Consider the following 20,752-nt stretch of genomic DNA (forward strand, 5'->3'; position numbering starts at 1 on the left):
TTCCCCAACAGAGTATTAGATCGATGGTATTCATAGCCTTGGTTTTATTGAGCTAGTATCTGGAAAAATTCATTGTGGAGTCTTAAAGCACTTATGTAAGTCGCTCTGGCTAAGGGCGTCTGCCAAATGCTGTAAATGTAAACGTCGATGATACTCATCCCCAGAGCATTAGTGAATTATATTTCCATTAACTCTGCATAGGCACATCATATTTATCGCTTTGTATAGGGACTGCTCAGTTTAATTTCATTCCATCTACCAATAAACTGAAAAGGATTTTATTTTAACTTTTCCTTGTGTTCCAAACTGCCTTTCCAATGTGATGGGTGTAGGGTGCAGTGACATTCCAGACCGACGGGCCATTGCCAGTATGCAAACTAGGAGGTGTGGGGGACACCTCTTAATACTCATTGTATTTGAGAAGTGTCACTCCAAAGTTCTAACACTCTGGAAAGCAAACCACATAAAATTTCAGAATGTCTTTCATCTCTATGCCAACCCGTATCTAAGCTTGGGAGCTCAAAAAGTCTTGGCTAGAATTGTTTGTGATTTTACAATTTCTCAACATCCTTTTCAAAACCTATTTCAAAGTTGATTTAAAAAAAAAATAAAAAATTAAGTGGTCTCAGATTATTGGTGCTGAATAAAAAGCACATGTAACAATTTAGATAAATTTCACCTAACATTTATCCCAAAGTGTCAAGGCATGTCAGACTACCCCGAAGGTGGCTGAGAGGCCTCAGACAGAGTTAATCAGTGTGAACTAGTCAGCATTATTAAGAACCACAACCTTAAAGAATCTCAAATTTGTAACACAATTAACTCCCAATGTTTTGTTCATGTATTACAGCAGCAGCCTAGGGAAGTAAAGCTGAATACAAACGCTCAGACACCACACACATGAATGTTTGATTGCTTTATTATATTTAAATCATGGTGGAGGCAATGACTCAGTCATGCACCTTCATTAGCTACCCCCGTTAATGAACGGGAATGTCACTTGCAGCCAGAAGAATATGTAACAGTTGTCTCCTCATCTGGAAGAGAGCAACCAACCACATGTGAAGTCTCTCCAAAATGCGAGACACTGATTAGAGCCAAGTCATTGCATAGTGCTTACAGTAATGAAATGTACTTACTGGGCTGGTAGTAGTCATATATTCTGATAGTTGCTGGCTTGAGGTTCCCAATCTCCAGCTGCTGTACGAGTACTAGGCTGTAGGACAGAGGGCTCATTCTGGGTACCTGTGCAGAAGTTGAGATCCCAGATACCGTGGTTAGCTTCCTTTACCACAAAGCTTTCGGTAAACTGTTGAAAGCAAACTGGTTACATGGCGATTGAGGACTTGTATATATTCAAAACAGTGCAACAGAAATTGCTTTACAATATAAAAAGCACAAACCATCCCTACTGCCACCCTCACTATGTAAAAGGGACAAAAGGCATGAAAGACATGAATAAAGTAGACAAATGAAATGGCCAACAGTAACCGGAACTGAGAATTCCATCACGGATCTCACATTTACATGAGGAAATCAGATGCAGGTTAAAATCTGAGAGTCAAGGGAAAAGTCAGAAATGGAAGAAAAAGGACAACTACAAAATTAGTGTAATGAAAGGATAGATAGAACATTAATTTATCCCTAATGAAAAAAAGTTCTGGGATTAAGAGAAGGTACTAAGAAATTGAAAGCACAATAGGTAGACAAGCAAAGCAGTTTATGCAACAAAAACCCCCCAAACAAGCCCGATTCAAAAGGTCCGTCTCAAGTCTGCTTTTTAAAAAGCAGAACAGTGACGCCCCAATTCTCTGCTGCAATGCACTGCAAACAGGCAGTGCCAATCTGCTGAGCCAAAATGGTTGCATTTCAGGAATAGTGCTTTCATAGCTTAGAACTGTCCAGTGGGTAAGCAGAGTGAACTCACCTCTTTCAGATACAGAAGAACAGAATCATCATTACTGTCAACCCGTTCAACCATTTCAGCTCTTCTTAGCTAAGGGTGAAGACATTTGGTGGTTTCATTTCTGTAGTATGGGTTTCATTTTATCACAGAACGTATAGCCTGCTGAAGGGACTAACCTCATTCAAGGAGGTTTCATCCGGCACAAACCCAGAAAGAAGTTTTAGGTCAATCAACACCATGTTTGTTGTCTCCCGCATCCCATTATACCTGGAATGTAGGTGGTTTAGTGCACTAATCCCAGGGTCACTGTCCCTCATCACCACCTATTCCATGCCAAGTAACTGGACAAAGGTATACTCACTGGACCTGAAGGTTCAGCGTCAATGTTGCTCTAGGGCTACATTTGCTTTCCACAGTAGGGGTGATGCTGAAGGCAGACCTGACCGCTGTAACTGGGACATTGTAACGTAGCGTCACCTGTAAGGAAGGAGAGAAACCAGGATCCAAAGACACCATCCCATCTCACAGTCACGCTGCCATAGTATCACAGCCTGCTGCGAAACCCCTGGCATTTAACGATGTAGCCCTGACCTTGGTTCAATGGCAGCCTTACCTGCACAGACACACATAGAGTGCCCTGTGCCACAATGCTGTAGGATCCAGTGACATCCTGCAGTGGCCTTTCCTGGTATAGCAGCTTGTTGCTCAAATTCACATTGAAGATAAATTGCTGTGCATTTGGTGACTGCACAGTCACTGTGCTGACACCTCCTGGATTTTGCACCAGGGTTGAGTAGAGGGACAGCGCTTGTAGAGCTGCCACAGTGTCCTGCAAAAACACCATTTAAGTGGAATGGGCCAGTCACAAATACAGAAGAGGCTGCTGCTGACAGACTTGACACAATACCTGCGTTGATGAAAAGCCACCATAAGCATTCTGCTGCCTTGCCAGCCAGCGGACGATCCTTGAGGCATAGCCCAAGTCCGCAGCAGTCAGTGGTGAGGCATTGAGCACAGCCAGCAGCACATACGAGGTCATCTCCACAGACAAGGGATCAGAAGTGACAGAGGATGACTGAGACCAGTACAGGGAGGTGCCTAAGACAGACAAGGGGTACTAAGACCAGTGCCTTCCTTGTGGGCAGAAACACCTTGTGATACCTTACCATTAGCTGTTGCCAAGCTGTTGAGGCGTGCCATCAGCTCAGCCCGTTTATCACGCTTTCCAGCCAGGCTAAAGGTATAGGCCATCAGGGCCGTTGTATAGGTGCTTCTGACGTAGGTAGTGTCAGACATCAGACAAGCCAAGCTGAGGTTCAAAGCTGGATTCTGTGAAAGGGTGAGAACAGAACAAGAACCACTAGAGACTGAGAGCAACTGTCCTTTAGAGAAGATTAGGCTGCATGGCATTTTGGTCATCTTAACACCAGTAATGCTGCAGAAGACTCTTTGGGTGGCATGCACAAGCAGTAATGCAATACTCACCGATATGTGGCTTTCTAGGAATGCTGCAGCAATGTAGGCAGTGAGTGTTACATCATCTGCTACGCCACCCTGCATGGCTGTGTGAAAGAGCTTCCCTACGGTTTTAAAGCAGCCATCATTCTTCTGTGTCGTTAGCAACCATGCCACAGAGTCCTCATTGTTCTTGGGGTCAATGTAGATGAATTCTGCTGCCTCAGCAAAACACCTTACAACAAATGCAGTCAACCTGGGGGCAGGGCAGTGAGGAGGATTCAGTGGGATCTAGAGCCGCCTCATGGATCCAAACAATACACTTGCTCTGCCTTAAGCAGGTCTGAACTCACCAGTTACTCCCATTTCCCCCAGGAAAGGTGCTGTAATAACCACTGCTGTCCTTGTAGTTCAGTTGCCTCTGGTAACCTGGCAGTTTGAGAAAGGGAAGTTAAGCTTCTATAGACGGGGACAAGACTCACTGGCTGACTCCACATTGGCTTTGAGCAGCAGGGTCCTACCGCTCCTCAGGAAGTCTGTCGCTTTGTTCAGAATAGCTGGGGTGAGTTGCTTAGTGGACTTCAGGTACTGCAGAATGTATATGTCAGGAGCGAGGATAGCCATGTTCTGCTCGCCGCACCCATAAGGCATAGACAGCAGATCGCCCAGGTTCTGGAGGGCCCGGCCGAGCACATCACCTGCAACATGTTTAGGCAGACAGGGCAGTCCATCCGCTGCTGATGGGGTTTAACAAGTACCTCTTGTGACCTGTACTGCTATACCAATGGCATGCTTGTGTAAAGGCTGGAAAGGGTATAAGGATCAGCCAGTTTGGACAGCATGTTCCTGGTTAAAAATGTACCTGGTATAACCAGACCCTAGTGACACTACTAGGGAGCAACTTCACAATTCAAGGCTAAATGGCACTCCTTACCAAGGACTGAGATGGAAGCACGAGCAGATCCTGCCACCACATTTGCAGGGGGGTGCAACACAACTTGCTGATTGATAGCTGTTCCTGTGTGTGAGACAAAGATTGCTGCCTTACATAAGAGTACATGACTGCACCATCCCACAAGCCACCCATGCTGACCTGACAGGTTACTGCACAGCTGACAAGGATGGAAACACATTTACAAGGCTTCCCTTAGGCTTAATTGCCCATGTGTAGGACATGAGCCTCACAACTTACCATTAGGACACAACAGCCAGCTGTAACTATCAGTTCTCCCTTGTCCCTCTGCCTGTAGGCAATGACAATGAAAAGTCTCATTAGTCTGAGCATTGCATGAGGCAGCAGAAACCGCAGTTGAATACTAGTACTGGGGGAAAGCTCATTCAACAAATCATAACATTGATGAGTGTTAAATGCTGCACCCATTAAGAGGGACCTTTTTTTTTTCTTTTTCACCCAGGCATTATACTCCCCAAAGCCATATGGATTTGAGAAATTAAAGCATTTACCCTTGCGGGATTGAATGACATGCAGCACAACTTGCACATTTTCCCCATAAAATGGTATGATCCTCCTAATGTGGAACTGGCATCAAGACATGCTACTGTATGCTGTTCTGAAGGTTAAGTGGTAAGCTTCACATTGAGTTCATTTGTATGCACATATTGGCTTCAGATCAGATTTTCAACATTGTTGGTGGCAAAAAAAAAAAAAAAAAAAAAACCTCAAGGTTTTACCAAACGTTTCTGTAGCTATGAGAGTACAAAAACACTACAGATATTCCTATGCATGGCACAGACGCTAGCACCACATTAGCGCAAAGTCCACAACTCCACATTTAACATAATGGGCTGAATGCCTGTTGAGATTTAATGAACATGCGATAATGGGCATTTTAAGTTACGGTACCACCAAAAGGGAATTTCCTAAAGTGATGGTGATCTCCTGCACATTAGTGTTTAGGAATATTACCATCAAAAAAAACATTTAATCAGGAGCAGAAAGGCAAAGTACAGGGCAAGAAGTGGTGATCCAGAATGAAGGAAGCATGAGATGGAGATGTTGAGGCAGAGAAGGGATCGAGGTAAGGTCAAAACAGGAGAATGAATGGAAAAAAAAAAGAATTGGAGGGGGGGGTATCCTGAAAGACATCAAGTCCACAAGGGTAGGATAAAATTCTAGTGTTCACACCACAAAATGAATATTTGTGACGATTTCTGCTTCATTTCAACCCTGTTATGTGATGCTGTTGCACTAGTGGATGATGCATCTCGCTAAAATGCCACCTTGGATGACAATTTCGTCATCACCTGAATGAATGGGCTTGACCAGCCCCCCCCCCCCCCCCCCTTAAATTATGCCATGAGATTTCCAAGGGACATCTGATCATGCCAGAATAGAGTGCAAGCATGAATAGCAGAGTTACAAAATGACAGGGGGTATGGCATGGTCCAGAAAAAATAAAAAACCCTTGTCCTCTCAAATCTGTGATGATTTAAAGGGCCAGTTCACCCTAAAAACTGCCTTTCCAGATGCATTTCTGGCACTTTAAATCACCACAGGAAGAATGCCATTGACTACTATTTTATTTCACAGAAGCCTGCCATTTCTACTGCTGACGGTTTCCAAAAGTAGGCAACTTCCAAAAACAACCTAGATGACACAAGCCAACCACCATTTCCATTTTGGGGTGAAGTGCCCCTTTGAAATCCACCCCCAAATGACACCAGTTCTATAGAGCCACCCTTAGTGTGACAAAAAATGTCCATGTAACAGTCCAAATGGATTTAATCCAAAACCCAAGAGTCGTTCTGGATTCCTACCTTGACAAGCAAGGTGCGTACTACAGTATCGACACGGCCCTTGTCCAGAGTCACTGCATCCTTGTTCATGCAGGTTCCAGGCAAAGCTTCTGCATGGACAGATACGTTTACAGCCCCTGAGGAAAGAGCAGGGGAGTTCAGACATGCCCAGCAGCTGCCAGTATTGTCAGAATATTGTGACCATTTAGCAAAGCCTTACCGAGGGCTGAGCCTTGCATATTCCACTTGAACGTCTTTGTCTCACTGGCACACACACAGGAGGTATACTGACATTGAGCACAAGGTTCCAGATTGTATTCTTTGGATGGAAGTGCAGTCACCTTCACCTGCCAGAGTACAGTCATTTATGAACCAAAAACACCACACAAAAGCAACTACGTTTGAGCCACAGTTGCTATAGGCATACCACAATGCAGTCCGAGAGGTAGTTGTAGACTGTTGCTTTCAGCACAAAACGCTCCCCACGGATGATTGAGTACGGTAGAGTCAAGTCAAGGAAAAAGGGCTGGAAAACCGTAAGCGTTACTGGTGGAGCAAGGCCCAGACCAGTCTCAGACAGGCAGAAGGCACACGTGTCCCAGGTGGTAATTGTATCAGGGGCCGTTACTGGAACAACAGTGGATCCAGATGTCCTGTAAAGTAAGGCTCCAGTTTGTTGTGGCAAGATTCTTGGACTATTTGAGCAATGTGTCATTGAAGGGCCTGCATTTGACCAAAAAGCCAACAGAGAAGCCTTGGAAGCTTAAATTCCATAGCCAAGGCAGCCAGATTGATGCCTGTTGTACATACCCAATATTCACAAGAGCCCAGATCCAGGTTTCTGGAAAGAAAACTCGCACCGTTTCTAGTGGCATCCCCGCAGCAACGCTGGGTAGCTCCTCAGGTTGTTTCTCCATAGCAAACACTTTAGAAAAAAGTGTAGACATTATTCAGTTGATACTGCAGGTAAGCTAACTGAATTCAGGGTCAAGACTGCACCTTACTTATATGTCCTCCAAAGCCATAATTGTATCTTCTCCCTTTGAAGGTCAAGCAAGATGGCATCGATACAAATAAATTAGTTGCCAGCTTTAGTCCAGCATTCTGTTGGGCAATAAGACAGACTTTACAACCATTGTTACGGGAACCTACACATACCCACAGTGTGAGCAGAAATGTCCATTCACAGCTGGGTTCTCCAGCCATAACACTGCAACTTGGACCAGGCAGGGTGTGGACAGCTACCTGAAACACGCTTCGGGTGTCTGCTTCCTGTGGCCATAGGGTGCGCTTTGGTCTTACTTCCAGGCACACCTCAGGGTCTTCTGCGATGTAGTAGTAGTTCTCTTTGGCTGGTAACATGTTGTAGATCTGGCACAGTATGAGGGAAGTTACTCAAGGAAACCCCTGCAGTTCCACAGTTTAGATTTAAATTCTACTAGCATAAGAGGCTCGTGTGCAAATCAAGGCAGCAAGTCACAATTCCAAGCAGAGTACTGGTAGATTAACCTTGTCTGCATCCAGTCTGTTCTTGGGATCCAAGAGCAGCACACTCTGATCCACGACAGACAGGCCACAGAGGGCACCAGGGTTAGCAGAGACCTTCATTTGGATATCTTCCCCAGGAACAGATGTGTTGGGAGTGAATGCCACAGACACCTGGAACAGCAGCTACAGTCTCAGATTCCCCTCCCGTTAGGAAACAGTTCTACAAAAAGGACTCCCATTGTTTGGGGGAGGTTATCCACCTACTTTGTGTTTAAAACATTTCTCAGTAGGGAAATCCATGCTTGCAGCAATTGCAGTTCCACTGGGCAGAACTGTATACACCACAACCCGCACCATGGGGGCCAGCTCAGGAGCCACATCGAGCAAGAAAGACACCTCACCATCAGTATCTGGGGGAGAGGAAAAAGTGTGGGTGCTGGGGAGGGGGAGGGGTGCACTCATAAGCACCACACATGACACATGGCTGCAACTCACAAGTTCCTTGCCATACGATGTTTGAAGTCCCATACTTTACAATGGCTCCTTTGGAAAGGACCTGAAAGAGTCCATGTCACAGGATCAGTCTGCTTAGTTAGGTCAGTACAACAATGGATAAAAATGAGTAAAGGCTGAAATCACTCACCAGATATACTATTGGCAGGGCACCCCCAGCCATCTCCTCAGCTATTGTATAGTGAATATTTATTGGTACCACTGTTCTGCATCTCAGTGGCTTGGCCTTATTCTGTACTGCTAAAGAGCTTTGAAGTGTAGCTTCACTCTTTTGAAAAATAGTTTGCATTGCAGCCTGGTAGAAAACCGTATGTGGCCAGTACAGGACATCAGCAGATGGAGGATAGTAAGATGCCTGATAAAGATTACACAACACAATTATAGGGCTATTCCAGAATTGTAAAAAGGACCAAGCAGCACAAGAATAAAGCTTACTTTCAGCTGAATTGTGTCAGATACCCCAGCCAGGCTGACTGAGAACTTGGCCATGCCATCCTGGTCAGTGGTAACATTCAGGAACGACACATTGGGCTCCTGGAAGCCTTTATACAGGTATACCATCTTGCCAGCTATTGGTGTGTTATTGTAATCCACCAGTTGTACCTGGGAAAGGACGATGGGTTGACTGGCTGCACAAATGCATTTTGGCGAGCTCTTTCTGCAATACTTACTTTGCCATCAATACCTGATGATCCAGGCTCATAAGTATCAGGGGTGTCAACAAATGTTATTTTTCCAGCAATATAATTGATGCTTATGCTAGCCACTCCAGGCAGGGAAATGCCTGACAAGAAAAGCAACCTTAGTGAGAGACACCCTGGCCAGAAGACAAGCTACCACGACATTAATGCTGCCTCCCCGCTCACTACATATGTAATTGCAATTAGCATTAGTCCAAGTGCTAACGCAGGGGCGCCCAATCCTGCTCCTGGACAGCTACCACCCTGCAGAGCTTCGGTACAGCCCTAATTTCACACACCTGATACAGATAAGCTGGTTCTTGTACTGAGGGCCTGGTTACTTCAACCTAGCCGACTCTAATACTGAGGTACTACTGAAGTGCCCGATTATCTGTATCAGGTGTATCAAGTTACCAGAACAAGGATTGGGCACCCCTGTGCCAACATGTAGTCAAAAGTGCTTGCACACACCAGTTCCTTGTTCTTCTACATTTGCTGCAAGTGAAAGGGTGTCCTCATAGCCATCTTTGAAGTTGAGAAAAAATGTCATGTTGAAGGCACCAGAGGCACAACCGTGTTTATCCATCTGAAAGAGAAGAGCAAGTTTAGGCAACACAATTGCAGAGTAATAGCTGTTCAAAATGACTCACCTGCACAGAGCGGGTTTGACACTGGCTGGAGATGTCCTGCACCCATGAGTAGGGAGGCCGGCACAGTTGTAGTTCTGCATGCCCCGCCACAGGTTGTCCATATGTATAACTGAGAAGGAAAGTGCCCTTACTTGAAATACAGAGTAATGTAGCAGACAATCCAAAGTTGACCTTAAGCACAGGCATGCATCATAACATGTGTCATTTGGGGCCAGAGCTCACATGATTCTACCCAGGTTGTCAAAAAGCATCAGTATAGTATTACAACTGAGAAATCCAGTAGAGTCAAGATGGCCAGAATGTACAGGCAAACTCACGTTCCACAAACAGCAACACTAACTTGAGGCTCCACAGCATTGACCTCTGGTGGAGCTTTCACGGTCACCTCAAACCTTGGCAAGACTAAGAAAAAAGCAAATTCAGTTAAGTGTCAGGGTGCAACTCATGGCAATTTCAGGACCAACAATGTTACCAGGGCAGAAGGATGACTCACCATACTCCATGACCACGAAGCTCTGCACGGTTCTTTGTTCACCAATTGAGACAATCAGGCTGTAAGTGCCCACTGGTGCTTCAGAGCTCAAGGGAAATGAGAGCTGCACAATTTTGTCGTTGGAGCTGACATTCAGCCACTGACCTATCCGGTTACTGTTAACATCCTGAGTGAGCAGGGACCCTTTAGTTATAACAGTCTTCCACTCGAGAGCTGGCAGTTCATAAAGCAAATCGTAATCTTACCTGCAGCTCCACTATGTCATACTGTAAAAGAAAAAAAGTACCCATCAGTTTAATATTGACTACAGCACACACCACCAAGCACACGATCAAGGATTACATTTTTTGAGGCTATGTACCACTGACTCGAGCATGCAGCCTTTAGCAGAGCTGAAGAGACTACAATGTTAGAAATGTCCCCCCCCCTTGAGAAAGACGGATTTTAAATTTTCTACCATTTGCTCACAGCTTGAATGCAACCTCAACTGAGGGCACTTCTATGACTACCCAAAGAGCCACCCATTTAAGACAATTAAGCTACATGAATTAGTCAAGCCTTACCAGTTGAAAGATGGGAACAAGTTTTGTATTCATGGTGACAATTCTCAAATTCACTGAAGACAAAGGGAAATACATAGGGTGTTTCAGGGTACGCATTACACAGAGACCAGCTTCATCAAGGGAAATCCCTGCTGACCCCACACCGAAAGGTAAATGTGCATACTTACACAGCACATTGTAATCTAGGTGCATAAATTTTGCAATTCCACACATTTGAAACAGTTTACATACTCATCTGTCCTGGCTTGTAGACTGGTTTGTCAGTTTGAATGAAGGTTATGGGAAGGACTGGTTTGAACAAGACCTTGCGTTCATCTGCCAGCTGAAATGCCTTCCCTTTTACTTCCACCCTAATGGTCTGGACAGAATCCTTTTCCACATTAGGAGCCTAATGTGCAGAAAGAAAACATTTAACACCAGGATAAGTAGATACTGGAGTGTGTATACAAAGTTCCCATTTAATCTTCCCCCACAATCATCCAAGAATGAGGACATATGGAGAGTTGCTGGGACTGACCTTAAAGGGGAAGCATCGGAACATGGCAGTGTTTGTACGCTCCTTAACCAGGATTTTACTTCCACTATCATTGTTCAACAGTACAATCATGAGCAGAGTCTCATTTGGGTAAAGGAGACTGGCACAAAGTGTAGCCTGGGAGTCAGCATCAATCACAGTCGGAAAGGTCACGAAGAAGGCCCTGTGGAAGGATACCAGGGCAGTTCTTTTGAAAGCCTACACATTATGTGGCAGCCCTGTTCGGACAGCATTAGTTTTACCTAGGGGAGTTCAGTTACGTAGTTTGTCAATTGATTCGAGTGGCGATTAGGACGGGCTAATAAGCGTGCCTCGTTTCCCCAAGTTTACCAGAGACAGCGAATGTATGGCCAGGATGTAAGTGTCAGCACGTCTTTAAAAGAAAGGTCAATGGAAGCACAATCAGCGCAAGAAACAAGCTCCTGGGGCATGACTTGCCAACACATTGCTAGAGAAGACAGTGGCTTCGTCACTAAAACATACAAAGTTTTGCACAGGACGGAAATAGAGTAGGTTTGAGCATTTCAATCGATTTATGCATCCTCGGAGTCCCCCCCCCCCATTAGTGTAGGTTGTCAGACGTGTGTGGAACACTTCAAAACCACAAACGCCATTTTCAGCAGGTAAATGGAGTTTCCACCTTTACAGATACGACCTCATTACTGAGAATTCGGACAAGGCTACCATTACAAAAAAAAAAACTATTCGCTTTCGCTACAATACAGAAAGCAAGTTTTCCAGAGTGTTTACTCTTAAAGCTCGTAAAGACATGTTCGATTCGAACTGGATCAAGTTGCCGACCTCATTGATAATTGCTAAACTACATTGCGTCCCCAGATAAAACTACTCCAGTCCGAACATGGCAAAAGAATCACGCCTTACTGAGAGCTATTCATGGAAGATAGACAGTTTCAATACGTGTATAATGGATTACATCATGTCGCCCCTAAACACTTGGCGGTTTAACTTACGGACTTGTTAGTAGTGGTGATGGTGGTGGTGGTGGTGGTGGTGCTGCTGCTGCTGCTGCTGCTGCAGCACAGCAGGAGTACGACGCCAACAACACTATCATAAATAGCGATTGCCACATTTTCCGGAACAACTCCCATTTAGCAAGAACCATGGTCAAAACAAGTAATACTCGACAAACCAACTTCAAGAACTATATATGCTTCTTAGACAGGGCGGGACTAAGGCAAATACCACCCACATCCACAACGTCAGTGTTCAAACCGTTAGATTGATGATGAGTCTTTTCCGTTGCCAAGTTTCAAATGCATCAGTGCCGAAACTATAATTGTGGCCAATAAACTACTTGATATGCTTTATGTATCGTATGCCTGTTGCGTTTATTATGAAAAAGCTGAGCCGGTCATCGTCTCTGCCTGTCTTTCTGTGTCTTCGAAAACGTTCGTGTGTGTCCCTCACGGCAAGCAGCATCCGTAGACTTTCCATTATACTGCGTTGCCACACTGGCCTGAAAAGTGTGACAGTAATCCGTAGTAGCCCTTTCAATGTTGTTCTATGTTGGTAAAGTTTCTTATAGTTTCGTTGAATTATACTTAGTGACTGCCGTTCTTGCCAACCCTTCTGGTTATTAAGTGGTCTGATACGGTTGTTTTCGTGATTGGCGCAGTAAGTAACAATTAGACCAATCAGAGAAAGGTGAGGGGAGAGTGGGAGTTCAGTGTGACGAGAGCTAGAGAAAGGACGGGTCAGGTACGAGAAGTTTCTCTATTGCGAGTCACGTAAAATGTATAGTTTGGGCACCATCAAAGAAGGCTGTCAGACCGACAGTTTAATAAAGTATTGTGCTGTGGTAACTATCAGTATCGTTCGAGACCGCGCCGACGCTAGCCAGAAGAGAACCCGCGAAAATGAGAAGCGAAATGGAGCACAGCTCCTGTACTTTCAGAATAGCCAGTTGTGTGACCGGTAAAAACCAAACTCGCCACCGAGGAAAAGGGGTCTGAGGCGAAGACGTAAGCCAACAATGAGCCAGGTATTTTTCATTTTATTAGTTTGCGTGTAAAGCGAAGTGGCCAATTCCATCCTGGCCACAAGGCACACCAGCCACGAACAGGCCCGCAATTGGCTGGGCTGGGTTGTGTGTGTGCGCGCGCGCGCATATGTGTCTGTTCGAACGCGATTTTGCTCTGTGTTATGTTGATTTCCTTCATTATAGTGTATATAGTTTAATACTTCTTATACATTGATCAGTGCATTTACTGAAGTGTATTTTGTTTACTTGGAGTTATATATAAACTTCATTACAATTCTGTTTACTTATTTTTCTTGGTGAGGGTGCAGGGGCGTGTCTAGGCAATAGGGTCTGGCTGCAGACGTGCACTCTCAGACCTGCACTCTCAGTCACCCCCTTATCTTATTGGAAGATGGTTTTTGCCCATAACTTCACGCCTCATGGCTCCACCTTGTGGAATAACAGGACCATTACAATTAATAGGAAATCATTATTCATTAAAGAGTGGTATGAAAAAAACATTATCTTCGTAACAGATTTACTTGATGAGAAGGGGCAGTTTCTCAAAATAGGTGTTTTCAATGCCAAATTTAACATTCAGTGTTCCCTTAGAGCAGTGGTTCCCAACCTTTTTTAACTCACGGCCCACACAGCCAAACACATATGTTTCCGCGGCCCACTGCAAAAGAATTTAAACGATCCCGCTTTTTGTGTCGGGTTAACTAAGTACTCGGAAGCAAGGCTGTTAATTGTCTTTATTGAATAAACTGGTAATGTATTGAATAAACAGAAAATATACATAATGGATCAGCAAACCCCCACAGGCTCGGGTTGACATTTCGAAAACGGGAAAACGAAATCCAGGCAGAGGTCGGCAGCGGGTAGAACGTCAGCGAGCCGAAGAGCCGTCAGAGGGAACAGGCAGAGCTGGGTTGAAACGAGCAGTCAAAACCGGCAGAGAAATGGAGCACTGGACAAAGCAAGACTAGAGTCAAACTCGAGTGACAAGCGCAAATCGAGAGCAGGCAAAAAAAAAAAATAAATAAAATAAAAAAAAAAAAGACACATTAAAGGGAAACGAAACTGCAATATGTAAATAAATTTAAAACAACAACCATGAAACAAATTTAGCTAAATGGATAACATGCACAAAAAATATCTCAACTTACAAGACAATTAGACATGAAACTATAAACAACAATCTTTGTCACTCACCTAATGCGAAGGTTGGTGTTGTTTTAGCATTTACTAAGCGCTGTATGTCGGGCTGAAGGGAAAAAAGTTGCAAGTGGAGATCAGGCTCGACGTTAAGCTTATTCCGGTATTTTGTCTTGAGTGCCACCAATGCAGAAAATCCTGCTTCACATAAGTATGTTGTCGGAAATGGCATCAAAAACTTAAGAGCTTTGTCAGAAAGATCAGGATACTCGGAGAATGTATGAATCAAAACTATTTTAGATAGTCTAAGTTGGCGGGTTGTTATTAAACCAATCAGCGAGCTCGAATAGTGAACGCATATATAGTAACAGTTTATTATTTAATTTCTCATTATTTAATTATATATCAAATTATGATTTATTTGATTTTGACTAGACATTTTTTATTATATTAACAATATTACAATTTCTATTAATAATAATTGGCGGCCCCCCTGCAATACCGTCGCGGCCCACTAGGGGGCCGCGGCCCACAGGTTGAAAACCACTGCCTTAGAGAATATAACAAAGTTTGTAATGCGATCCCTTTACCTCTGTTGAGTTTGATACAAGGTTATTTATATTACTCTAAGGGACAAATAAGTTTACCTTCTTTACAGCTAAATCAGATTCCTTTAACTAATAAAAAGTGTAATAATAAAATCATAAACAAAATATTAAAAAAAAATATTATTTCACAATGTTAATAGTAACACAAAATTAAAAGGGAGTAATGTTAAAATAACTAACAAATATACACATTTTTTTTAATGGCCTATCCCCCCCAAAGTTAAAGAAATGCAATTTAAAATAATCAATGGATATTACCCAGCAGCAGAAATGCTTAAAAAAAGGTTTGGGTTTGAGGTGGAGCCAAGTGGTTTTTGTTTACGAAATTAAGAAAGTATTGATCATTAGTTTTTTTTCCTGTTCAGTAACAACTAACTTCTGGCAGGATCTGGTAAACTGGATGAGTGTAGGAATAGATGTGATGACCCCACTGACCCTAACACAGGTTTTATACAATAATGATATTCTGTCTAAGGAACAAACTTCCTCTGCAAGTGACGTCACTTGCAATCGACACCTGCACTCTCTGGTACCAGCTACTTCACTTGCAATCGACACTGTGGCTGCCCGATCTGCGATTCTGCGGTCCTGGCCCGATCTGTGGACACATGCGCACACTGGTTTTCCGTGTACGTCACTATTTGATCTGTATACGGACTGCCTGGCCGATAGGCGAGCGCATGCGCAGTGCACTGATGTCCGCGAACGCTGCACAATGCACCGACTTCCGTAAACGCCTGTCCGATTATGTTTTTACATTGCAAAACAACGTTTCATATTTGACAGATCATCATACAGTAATTGGTAATCATTGCTTAACTCACAACTAAGGCAAGCGCAGTCAATAATGTATTTGTAGAAAAATGGAATGCAGTGGAATGTCTTATTCTAAGCGAGTGTACGGTACAATTTCTGGTCAGAAAATGTTCAAATGGCCGCATACATATTGAATATCACTAATAATAGTTAGTTGTTGGAATATACATAAGTAAATGAATCAGATAAATATTCACCTAAAATAAGTTCAACTGCAATATTCCCAATAACCAGACTGGAAAGTGGATGTTGATCCTTTTATGGACTGTCTTCAATAGTTAAATATTGTCCATAGTGTTTTGTATGCTGTGTATATTTAACTAACAATACATTCCCCATATATTTTGTCTTGCGCAGAGTGTCCATGCTTAAAAGATTCACTCTGTCAGGACTGCTTCTTAGAATCTTGGTTCCTCTCACGTTTTCTTTGCTTGTATTTAAGCTACGGGGAACTGTGGCCCTCCCTAAATGTGCTTATGTTTTGAGAAGTTATCAAGCTCTTCATAGTGTAAGCAAAGCAAAACTATCACTGTGCCAACCTGAAATGGTGCATTATATATAGCTCAGATGTATATAAGGGATGAAACATTAAGAGAAGAAATACTGGAAATGCAAATCTAAGCAATACAAGAACATAATAAAATATTAGGTCAGTGTGCAGATAGCATTAGCAGTGGTAAGTTCAAGATCAATTTATCTTCAGGTTGTGTGCAACTCATTTATTGTGGAAAGTGAAGAATAAGTGAAGAGCAAAAACACTATGAGGGTAGTCAGTACTTGTTTTATATATAAATTATTTATTGCAAATAGGGTAAAGTAAAAATTCTCTTTTGAAAAGAAAAACACTTAGAAAAGTGAAAAGCAATTACAAAAATGTACAGTCCTACAGCAGACTGTCCTTTTTCATTTGACAGGTTATTCTCGGGTCAAAGTCTTCAATCGCACTAGAACAGACAAAAAAAAAAAAAGTACACAGTGAACAATGTTACATGCACCATTTAAAATTGCAGGTCTTTTCCTGTAACTCTTACCTTCTGCTGTGCTGAAGACCAGCAAGGAATAAGTTCTCTGCTTCCTGTGTGGACATACCTGTCAGCTGAGCTAGAGCACAGATGATGGACTAAACAAAACAAATGAAAATACATTATAAAACACTGTTGTACTAAAATCATGTAAGGTTGTCATTGTATTTCAATAAAAGAACTAATAGGCCATTAAAAGCAAATATAGTACAAGATAAATTTATATGGGAACCTTTCGGATCTGTATGGTGTCACGGTACGAAGGCGAGCAGGGAAGCAGGGAAAAGGAGCCAGGAAGTCAAAATAACGGGGTTTTAATCAGGGAAACAGGACCGGGGGAAGCACACAGACGAACGTCAATGACAAATCTGGCGTACACTCACTGAGACACGGACTAAATGCACAAGACTAGGCAAACGGAACAGGCAACAGGTGAGAACAATCAGGGATGAACACGAGGTAACGAGGTGGGCACACATTAGGATCGGACGGAGCTGGGTGTGACATATGGCAAATCATGAATGAGAAAGACATAAGGAAATATATTACTCGTCAAAATAAGGCATTTGTTATGTGTGTTGGTGTTTCCAATGGAGTTGTTTCTGCCTGTGGCTATCATCTGTCATAAATATCATCATTGACATAAAGAATTTTGGTGAAACTGCATTAAATTAATTTTACAACATCTGTCGATTTAGAAGCTTTAAATTAACATGTATATTAACATGTCATAATAATTGACATGGATACCATAGGGATAGAATATCCTACATCTGTATTTATAGTAAATTGATATGCATCCTTTATCCATGTTAAGCTCAGATACTTTAATAGAAAAAAAACTAACACACATAACATGCATAGTAAAACAGAAAGTGGACTTGCTTTAAATACTTATTCACTGAATTATTGACTGATTTGGTTGTACTGATATGCAGAGACTTATGCAGGGCTAAAATAAATAATAATAATAAAAGTTAATAATCAACATAAAGAATTGCATGGCAATTCATTAGTCAACACAGTTGACTCCAAAGTCATCAAGATGGCAAAAGACATTTTCAACAATATAAAAAATTTAAGTAACCTAAATTTTGGATGGATCGATGTCGAATTTGACATGGCTGCACAAACACCAGTACTTCTATGCAGGAACTTCTATGCAAGAAAACTATACAGATTGAATAATAACACATATACCGGTACCTAACTCAATTTCGCACCGTGTGAAACAAGCAGATATACACTCACCTAAAGGATTATTAGGAACACCTGTTCAATTTCTCATTAATGCAATTATCTAAACCAATCACATGGCAGTTGCTTCAATGCATTTAGGGGTGTGGTCCTGGTCAAGACAATCTCCTGAACTCCAAACTGAATGTCAGAATGGGAAAGAAAGGTGATTTAAGCAATTTTGAGCGTGGCATGGTTGTTGGTGCCAGACGGGCCGGTCTGAGTATTTCACAATCTGCTCAGTTACTGGGATTTTCACGCACAACCATTTCTAGGGTTTACAAAGAACGGTGTGCAAATGGAAAAACATCCAGTATGCGGCAGTCCTGTGGGCGAAAATGCCTTGTTGATGCTAGAGGTCAGAGGAGAATGGTCCGACTGATTCAAGCTGATAGAAGAGCAACTTTGGCTGAAATAACCACTCGTTACAACCGAGTAGGGGTGGCACGGTTCACAAAACCCACGGTTCGGTTTGTATCACGGTTTTAGGGTCACGGTTTTCGGTTCTGTACGGTTCTTGTTATTTTTTCTTTTAATCTTTAACACTCCAGAAATGTACTTCAGCATATGATATATAGCTTAATTATCCACAATTTAGGATACAGTATTAAAAAAGCTAGCCTATATCATGTAATCATGCATAAACTGAATTTGACTTGACTTAAAGCACATTATTAAAATTATTAAACATTATTAATCCCAGAACAGTAATAAAATAAAAGTCTTGCCTTAACATAAATGCTAAAAGAATAGATCGCTTTAATCGCTATTACAGTTGGGTATGGGCACGCGGTCTTATTTAGAAAACATACAAAAAGAGACGCATATAATGTTTAATCATTCGTTTTGTATTTGTCCGGTCCACGGGGTTAATTTAATTGGGGATCGTTAAAATGATAGATCACCTATCTTGATTAAGCCTGATTCGGTTCGTTATATATATATATAACGTGAAAAAAATTGGTATTAATTATATTGAATGTTCTTGAGTAATCGATAAAATCCAGTTTCTGTGTATGTACAAGACATCAATCTGTAATAGTTCAAAATATGTTCAGTTGATATGTCTAGTATGATCATCTGGCAATAGCCTTTAGGTCTGTGTGTGCAATAAACAGAATTTTTAGGAACATGGCAAATGTTCACATTGCAGCATGGAAGCAGGCTCACTGTTACAACGCTGACCGGGGAAGCAGAGGCGAGGAGACCTAGGATCGGGTGAATGCGGGGTTTAATGAGCAAAAGGAACACAGACGAGCGGTAAAGCAGAATTGCAATATAATGACCGGACTGGAGAAAGAAACGGAAACGCGGACTAAATACAATGAAGTAATGACAAATTTGACAACAATCAGGAACAGCTGGTAAACACGGGGAATCCACACAGGGTTAATGAGGGGGCGTGGCACACGGAAAGAGCGGACGATCGAGGCATGACACTCACTGGAGTGCTTTGTCACAGATAACTTAATTTTCTTTAACAAAGTGCCTAACCGCACATTAAATAAAGTCACACAACAAAGGCGCACAACAGTGTTCAGATGTTGTGCTATCGGTTGGCTGAAATTTAAACGTTTTCTTCAGAGACGGTGGTAACGCCGAAAACACGAGCTAAACACAGCAAACAAAAGGCTACCGGAAATTACTTAGCTGGCTGAACTTTTACCGGAACTACGTCACAACGCTCTGTGCATACAGCCTATTCTTTCGCACGAAAGGGAAACACACTGACATCACATACGGGGCACGAGGCTACATTGCGCATGTCATGAACCGTCGAATCGTGCGACGCATGCATGCTCCGAACCGAGACAAGCGAACCGAACGGTTCGGTTTTTTTTCATGAACCGTGCCATCCCTACAACCGAGGTATGCAGCAAAGCATTTGTGAAGCCACAACACGCACAACCTTGAGGCGGATGGGCTACAACAGCAGAAGACCCCACCGGGTACCACTCATCTCCACTACAAATAGGAAAAAGAGGCTACAATTTGCACGAGCTCAGCAAAATTGGACAGTTGAAGACTGGAAAAATGTTGCCTGGTCTGATGAGTCTCGATTTCTGTTGAGACATTCTGTTCAGAATTTGGAGAACATGGATCCATCATGCCTTGTTACCACTGTGCAGGCTGGTGGTGGTGGTGTAATGGTGTGGGGGATGTTTTCTTGGCACACTTTAGGCCCCTTAGTGCCAATTGGGCATCGTTTAAATGCCACGGCCTACCTGAGCATTGTTTCTGACCATGTCCATCCCTTTATGACCACCATGTACCTATGCTCTGATGGCTACTTCCAGCAGGATAATGCACCATGTCACAAAGCTTGAATCATTTCAAATTGGTTTCTTGAACATGACAATGAGTTTACTGTACTAAAAAGGCCCCCACAGTCACCAGATCTCAACCCAATAGAGCATCTTTGGGATGTGGTGGAACGGGAGCTTCGTGCCCTGGATGTGCATCCCACAAATCTCCATCAACTGCAAGATGCTATCCTATCAATATGGGCCAACATTTCTAAAGAATGCTTTCAGCACCTTGTTGAATCAATGCCACGTAGAATTAAGGCAGTTCTGAAGGTGAAAGGGGGTCAAACACCGTATTAGTATGGTGTTCCTAATAATCCTTTAGGTGAGTGTAAATGAACATACCTTTGATCATATAACTTGGGGATACACGGCGCAGTTCGCCCATATCCCTAGGTGAGAGCTCACCGACTACTTCTCTACCTACACGCTGTGTAGCTGGTATGGCAAATGCGTACGCAGATCGGACAGCCGCAGGCAGTCAGTATACAGATCAAATAGTGACGTACACGGAAAACCAGTGTGTGCATGTGTCCGCAGATCGGGCAGCCACAGTGTCGATTGCAAGTGACGTAGCTGGTACCG

General features: G+C 42.9%; 1 protein-coding gene across 1 annotated transcript; it reads right to left on the bottom strand.

The window, feature by feature from the left end:
- Positions 1 to 903: 903 nt before the first annotated feature.
- LOC111857735 (alpha-2-macroglobulin-like protein 1) lies at positions 904 to 12,652 on the bottom strand. The gene is made up of 34 exons (XM_072709768.1): positions 12,012 to 12,652; positions 11,023 to 11,203; positions 10,737 to 10,893; positions 10,506 to 10,558; positions 10,188 to 10,208; positions 9,943 to 10,108; positions 9,767 to 9,851; positions 9,450 to 9,558; positions 9,271 to 9,385; positions 8,791 to 8,903; positions 8,555 to 8,722; positions 8,250 to 8,474; positions 8,102 to 8,162; positions 7,871 to 8,016; positions 7,628 to 7,777; positions 7,364 to 7,489; positions 7,123 to 7,222; positions 6,929 to 7,043; positions 6,546 to 6,771; positions 6,339 to 6,465; positions 6,140 to 6,255; positions 4,554 to 4,605; positions 4,296 to 4,379; positions 3,883 to 4,059; positions 3,715 to 3,790; positions 3,392 to 3,617; positions 3,073 to 3,235; positions 2,814 to 3,004; positions 2,520 to 2,735; positions 2,268 to 2,383; positions 2,083 to 2,173; positions 1,928 to 1,996; positions 1,140 to 1,245; positions 904 to 1,037 (listed from the first exon to the last, which is right to left on the bottom strand). The coding sequence occupies exons 1-34, from the start codon at positions 12,161 to 12,163 to the stop codon at positions 997 to 999; spliced, it is 4,320 nt and encodes a 1,439-aa protein (XP_072565869.1). The 5' UTR covers positions 12,164 to 12,652; the 3' UTR covers positions 904 to 996.
- Between the last annotated feature and the right edge of the window lie 8,100 nt (positions 12,653 to 20,752).

Source organism: Paramormyrops kingsleyae, chromosome 3, assembly GCF_048594095.1.
Source record: "Paramormyrops kingsleyae isolate MSU_618 chromosome 3, PKINGS_0.4, whole genome shotgun sequence".
NCBI lineage: Eukaryota > Metazoa > Chordata > Actinopteri > Osteoglossiformes > Mormyridae > Paramormyrops > Paramormyrops kingsleyae.

Excerpts from the sequence above, each read along its gene's own strand:
- LOC111857735 (XM_072709768.1), bottom strand. The coding sequence starts at position 12,163 with ATGGTTCTTGCTAAATGGGAGTTGTTCCGGAAAATGTGGCAATCGCTA. Across the intron at positions 7,044-7,122 it reads TGGCTTTGGAGGACATATAA|TGTTTGCTATGGAGAAACAA; the intron begins GTAAGGTGCAGT and ends TTTTTTCTAAAG. Across the intron at positions 2,174-2,267 it reads ACGCTGAACCTTCAGGTCCA|GTATAATGGGATGCGGGAGA; the intron begins GTGAGTATACCT and ends CCTACATTCCAG.